The 7,146-nt window shown below is 40.2% G+C and overlaps 1 protein-coding gene across 1 annotated transcript; it reads right to left on the minus strand.

The window, feature by feature from the left end:
• Positions 1-4,302: 4,302 nt before the first annotated feature.
• LOC140806798 (uncharacterized) lies at positions 4,303-6,132 on the minus strand. The gene is made up of 2 exons (XM_073163330.1): positions 5,615-6,132; positions 4,303-4,360 (listed from the first exon to the last, which is right to left on the minus strand). Exons 1-2 carry the CDS (start codon positions 6,130-6,132, stop codon positions 4,303-4,305), a joined length of 576 nt encoding a protein of 191 aa, XP_073019431.1.
• Between the last annotated feature and the right edge of the window lie 1,014 nt (positions 6,133-7,146).

Raw genomic sequence — 7,146 nt, forward strand, 5'->3', positions numbered from 1 at the left:
TTTACTAGATTCAGGAGCCACACATTCCTTTATTTCGGAATCATTTGTAAAGAGACTGGGCATTACAGCAAGTACACTAGAGACACAACTCGCCATAGCCTTACCTTCCGGGCAAGAATTACAGACAGATCAGATTATGAGCGGATGTCCAATATATGTTCAAGGTCATCAGATGTATGCTGAATTGATTGTTTTGAAAATGACCGATTTTGATGTGATATTGGGAATGGATTGGCTCTCGAAGTACAGAGTTACTATTGACTGTGGCATAAAGATGATCAAGTTTGCACCAGTAGGAGCTGAACCATTCACCGTAGCAAGTGCAGGTATATCCTTACCTCTTCGGATAATCTCTTGTATGAAGGCTTGTAAATTACTACAGAAGGGGTGTCAAGGATATTTAGCATCTGTGTTAACTAGTGATCCACCTGTTCGTGAATTAAAAAATACAGATGTTGTTTGTGAATTTCCAGAAGTATTTCCTGATGATGTAACAGGCTTACCCCCAGATAGAGAGATCGAATTTGTAATTGATGTTGTGACAGGAACTCATCCGATCTCCAAAGCTCCTTATCGATTAGCTCCTACAGAAATGAAAGAACTGAAAGAACAGTTACATGAGTTGCTTGATAAAGGGTTTATTAGACCGAGCTTTTCACCGTGGGGTGCACCTGTTTTGTTTGTGAAAAAGAAAGACGGTACCCTTCGTCTATGCATTGATTATCGAGAGTTGAACAAAGTGACAATCAAAAATAAGTATCCACTCCCTAGAATTGATGATTTGTTTGATCAACTACAAGGAGCTGCTATCTTTTCGAAGATTGATTTACGATCAGGCTATCATCAATTAAAAGTGAAGTCAGATGATATTTCTAAGACTGCCTTCCGAACCAGGTACGGGCATTATGAATTTCTTGTAATGCCATTTGGACTAACGAATGCACCAGCTGCATTTATGGATTTAATGAACAGAATTTTCAAGCCATTCCTAGACAAGTTCGTGATTGTGTTTATAGATGATATTTTAATCTACTCACGAACTGTAGAGGAGCATCGAGAACATTTGCAATTAGTTTTGCAGACTTTGAAGGATAAACATTTATATGCCAAATGGAAGAAATGTGAATTTTGGCTTGAACAAGTAGCATTCTTGGGTCATATCATCTCAAAAGAAGGCATATCAGTGGATCCAAGCAAGATTGAAGCTGTTAATAACTGGCTACGACCTACCACTGTTACCGAGGTACGTAGTTTTCTTGGGCTAGCTGGTTATTACCGTCGGTTTATAGCGGGATTTTCTAAGATTGCATTGCCTTTGACTGCTTTAACTCGAAAGAATGTGAGATTTGTATGGGACGAAGCATGTGATCGCAGTTTTCAAGAGTTAAAGGCAAAATTGACATCAGCACCGGTCCTTGCTATTCCAGAAGGATCAGGAGATTTTGTAGTGTACAGTGATGCTTCGAAACAAGGTTTAGGAGCAGTCTTGATGCAACATGGGAAGGTGATTGCTTATGCTTCAAGGCAATTAAAGGAATATGAAAAGAACTATCCACACACGATTTAGAACTGGCAGCAGTGGTATTTGCATTGAAAATATGGCGCCATTATCTGTATGGCGAACGGTGTGAAATTTACACGGACCACAAGAGTCTGAAATACTTATTCACGCAAAAAGAACTGAATATGAGACAACGACGTTGGTTGGAATTGGTGAAGGATTACGATTGTGTTATTAATTATCATCCAGGCAAAGCCAATGTTGTTGCAGATGCGTTAAGTCGAAAGTCCAGTTCTATTGCTGCAATGCCAGTACAAGAACAAATTTTATGGGATTTGCAGAACTTGAAGCTTGATGTTATTCCAAAGGGATCTGCAATCAAATTATCATCTCTCACGGTTCGACCAACACTTGCGGACAGGATCAAGGTCGAACAAAATGCAGATAATGAATTCCAACAATTGAGACAGCGAGATAAAGATAAAGGACATTCAAACTTTGAATTGAATGGGGAAGGAATATGGACATATCGAGGGAGACTGTGTGTACCAAAACAAGGAACGATCAGAACCGACATTCTTATTGATGCTCATGCTACTCCCTATTCGATCCATCCAGGAGGCACGAAAATGTACAAGGATTTGAAACCATTATTTTGGTGGCCAGGTATGAAAAAGGACATTGCTCAATTTGTTGCACAATGTCTAACTTGTCAACAGGTCAAGATTGAACATCAAAGACCAGCAGGACTTCTGAAACCGCTACCCATTCCTGAGTGGAAATGGGAACATATCACAATGGATTTAATCCTTGGTTTGCCAAGAACACAAAGAGGATTCAATGCTATATGGGTTATTGTCGATCGACTTACAAAATCAGCTCACTTTCTTCCGGTGAAGACCACATACACGATGAATCAATATGCCGAAGAATACATCAAGGAGATAGTGAGGCTTCATGGCATCCCAGTGTCCATTGTATCTGATAGAGATCCCAAATTTACATCTGCATTTTGGAAAAGCTTGCATCATGCTATGGGAACTCGATTGTCATTCAGCACAGCATTCTACCCTCAAACTGATGTACAATCAGAACGAGTGAATCAGATCTTAGAAGATATGTTGAGGGCATGTACTATTGACTTCCCGGGTAGTTGGGACAGTAAACTACCGTTGGCTGAGTTTACATATAACAATAGCTATCAGTCAAGCATTGGAATGGCACCATACACTGCATTATATGGTAGAAAATGTCGATCTCCAGTACATTGGGATGAAGTAGGAGAACGAAAGTTAATAGGCCCTGAATTGGTACAACAAACAGCTGAATTGGTAACCAAGATCAGAGAAAGAATGCACAGAGCCCAGAGTCGACAGAAAAGCTATGCTGATGTGCGACGTCGTCGATTGGAATTTCAGGTTGGTGACCATGTATTTGTAAAGATATCACCATTGAAGGGAATTTTGCGTTTTGGTAAGAAGGGAAAATTGAGTCCAAGATATATCGGTCCATTTGAAATCTTAGAAAGGATAGGAGATAGAGCCTACCGAGTTGCTTTACCACCGAATTTATCAACTGTTCATAACGTTTTTCATGTTTCCTTGCTACGAAAGTATTTGACCAATCCTTCTCACGTTCTTCATTACGAACCATTGGAGCTTGCATCGAATCTCTCGTATGAAGAATGACCAGTCCAAATCCTCGATAGGAAATCAAAAGTGTTACGAGGCAAGGAAATACCCTTGGTGAAATTGTTATGGCGAAATCATGCAATCGAAGAAGCAACTTGGGAGCGAGAAGACGAGATTCAACAGAGATATCCCGAACTATATGGTACGTCAAATTTCGAGGATGAAATTCTGTGAAGGAGGGGAGAATTGTAAGGCCCGGTTACTCGTACAAATGATTATAACACGTTTATGTCGTTTATTTTGTAGTTAATTACCTTATTAGATTTCACGTGATGATTGAAGTATCAATATTGAGATTGAACATGACTTTTATATTGTTATGGTGCATTGAGAATGAATAAATGTCAAAATAGTGATGGTAAGATGTGTACATAGAAATAGTGTTATGAAGTTGGTAGGAAATGAGGTGTAGATATGGTGATTTTTACGGGTTTTAGCATAATGATTTGAATATTGATCCAAATTGTGTGAGGCCATAACCATTAAAAAGCTAAGATATAATGCTACAACTTTGACGTTTTGAGTTTTGTCCAAATCATTGTGGAAGACAAGCCAAAAGTGCCCCGAAGTGTGTCGTGTATACCGTCATTCCTTCACTGACACATGTTAGGAGAATGGGCATAACTTTTTACTCAAACCTCCAAATGACCTGAAACTAGTGGGAGATTCAAGCCAAGACATAGGGCTACAACTTTGTAGTTTACCATTTTTTCAGATTATGAGCGGAAGAACCATTTCCGGAGCAATCTTTGAAGAGTCAGTGCGCAGAGGCAACACAGGTGGCGCCCGAGCGGTAAGATTCTACCGCCCGAGCGCCGGTACACTAAGGGTTCACGAAATTTACAGAACATATGGCGCTCGAGCGGTAGAAAATGACCGCCCGAGCGCCAGTGCACGAAAACTGCACCTTTTGGACAGAACATTCCGCGCTCGGGCGGTAGAAAATGACCGCCCGAGCGCCGCCATATATATAAGAGGATAAGCTTCGGGTTTCTAAACCATTCCATCAGCTCCTCTCCCCCTTTTTCACAGAAAACTCGAAGGAAACATTTAGAAAACTTCTCCAAAGAGCTTATTTCTTCATTTCCTTCATCATTTTGAAGATAGATCTTAGTACTCCACCTCAAGAACATCATATAGGTGTAAGTTTTCTTCCTTTTTAGTTATCCTACATGTATAGGAGTGATTTTCAGCTAGTTTATACAATAGTGACTGAATTATTGGTATATTTGACAGTATAGGAGCGTGAAACACCGTCTCAAACCAGTGTTCTTAAGCTTGGACTGTAAGTTGGCATGTTCTTGAAGTAATACATGAGTAATATTATGAATTTCAAATGCATCTCATTGTCTATTGATATATGTACATTGTTAGTATGTTTATTGATGAAAACATAGCACCATATTCCACTGTTATGTATTAAATATGTAAGGAACTCATGAATATTGATGATGGGTGCTATGTCATGAACAAGAACATGAACATGAAAAGAAAAGGATTGATTTACATGATATAGAGCTTGTTGACATCATGGGTGGTTTTAAGTCCACCAAAGCTATTGGCCAATATATGTTCATGGGGCGTGGGGTTGCCAAAGGTTGCTCCCTGACGTCCAACACAGTAGTAGCTATATAATAAAGCAAGCACGGTAGTACAGGTCAACTAATGAGGCTCAAGTACAAAAATGAACATTGAATATATGCTACGGTATGACATGTTTTTTAAGATTCATTGTTGATCACGACTTGATATGTATGTTCCTTCGATGCATATTGATACGTACAAGTGCCAACTTATTGAGTTTATAAACTCACGTAGCTCATGTATTACAGGATCAGGTAGTGAAGATGCGTAGGATGCCGGTTCGCCAATGGATGCTAGTGACGTGCCTCACCTCGACAAGAACCGGGCTTCTTATTGTATAGCTTCCGCATATGTATTATAATGAATTGAATGTCAGGGTTTGAAACAAGTTTTACAATGTTTATGTCTAGGGGTATGATGGTACAGAATATGTTTGTGTGTAAGAATACGATTATATATATATGGGTTGATGTTGTTGCTTGTGTTGAGTTTGTGTCTATGTATATGTGAATGTTGTTGCTTGGTTTGGGCTTATAAAAAATATAGGGACATCATGCCAAAATTTTACAAACCGTCAAAGTGATGCCCCTTGTTTGATTTGATTCATAATATAGTTATATCATTCAAACCTTATTTTGATTATGGTAATTATGCTAAGTATAGAGTAAGGGTGTGACAAATGCGATGGTCCATCTTTCCACAACGGAAACAAGCTCCAGAATTCCTACGACATTCACCCGTGTGTGTGAATCCGCAAGTTTGGCACTTGACTCTTTCTTTGTTTGATTGAGAAGAAGTGGTTCCTTTGGATGGAGCACTAAATTGGTTGCTTGCAAACCTAGGCCTCTTGAATTGCTGGCCCGCTTGGTACTGGCTTGACTGAGGACGTTTGAGTTTGTTCTCGCCTTCACGCCTCTTGATGTCATTCTCAGCTCTGATGGCGGCTCCCATTAATTCATCAAAACTATTGGGCTCGATCACGGCAAGGGCAGATTGAATACGGCTGTTCAATCCCTTCTTGAAGCGATGCATCTTCAAGGCTTCGTCTCCCATGATGGTTGGGGAGTAAGTTCCCAATGAGTGAAACTTAGATGAATACTCCACCACAGTCATGTTTGGTTCTTGAACCAAACTTTCAAATTCTGACAGCTTCTGCACTCGAACTGCTGTCGGAAAGTATTGCCTCAAGAATGCCTCTCGGAACCTTTGCCAAGTGATAGGTCCCGCCTCTAACATAGCTGGTGAGACTCCTTCCCACCATTTGGCAGCTTTATCGACAAGAAAAGGTGTAATCACCTCTACTCTGATCCTTTGGGGAACCTCAAGTAGTCGAAGATGATTTTCCACCTCTTTCATCCAATTTTGTCCGACCTATGGATCGGTGCTTCCATCGAAGTTAGGGACTCTTGCTCTTCGGAGAGCCTCATAATGTTGCTTAGTCCCATTCTGAGCTGGAGGTGGTGGTGGTGGTGGTGGCTGGTTAGCATTAGGGTTCACTAACCCTTGTAACGTGGTTGCCACAATCGTGGCTATCGTCATTAAATCCACTTGGCTGAGGCCAACTGCTGGTGGCTGTTGTTGTTGTTGTTGTTGGTCATTCTCATTCTCACCGTTGCGGTTGTTGTTACGGTTGTTGTAGCGAGGATTGCGGTTGTTTCTAACTAGGTGTCCGTTCATTTCCTACAATTAAGAAAGTTATAAGGTTGATAACAGAATAGAGACTAAACAAAAGAATCACAATGATTGAGTAATTGCTCCAAAAATTAAATATGAACCAATGGATAGAAATAATCTTTTATTGATTCCTCAAGAAAGTGCAATTACAAATGAACTTTGAAAATGAAATAGAAATGTAAATGGGACAAGTGTCACAAGACTACTAATGATGTTCTAATCTATCACTTCTCCCAAATCTAAATCCATATGATCCTCTTCAACTTCCTCTTCTTCTTCGGGATCCTCCTCGGGTTCATCTTCATGGTTGGCTATTACTGTTTCGAGATGTTCAATATGACCATGCAGAACTGCATTATGGTCGCTAAGAACTTCAACAGTATCTTGAAACTCTTGAATCTGAGCATCAGTCTGTGCACTATACTGATTATTCTGGTGCACGAGTTGGTGATTTTGATCCTTAAGAACTTGGATCTTCTCAACCAATGAGTCACGTAACTCAATGAATTCGGCAACCGTCTCTTGAGAGGTCTCGAACTCTTCTTGAGTCTTCCTATGTCTCTCTTCTGCTTCATGCAGATAGTGATCATATCTGTGAACATCACCCTCCAAGTGTTGTGCTCGACGCTCTAACTCGTCCTTGTCCAGCTTTAGGCAGTAGTTATGCCCCTTTAGTTTCTCTAGCTTCCTCTCTAA

This window comes from Primulina eburnea, chromosome 12 (assembly GCF_022965805.1).
Source record: "Primulina eburnea isolate SZY01 chromosome 12, ASM2296580v1, whole genome shotgun sequence".
Lineage (NCBI taxonomy): Eukaryota > Viridiplantae > Streptophyta > Magnoliopsida > Lamiales > Gesneriaceae > Primulina > Primulina eburnea.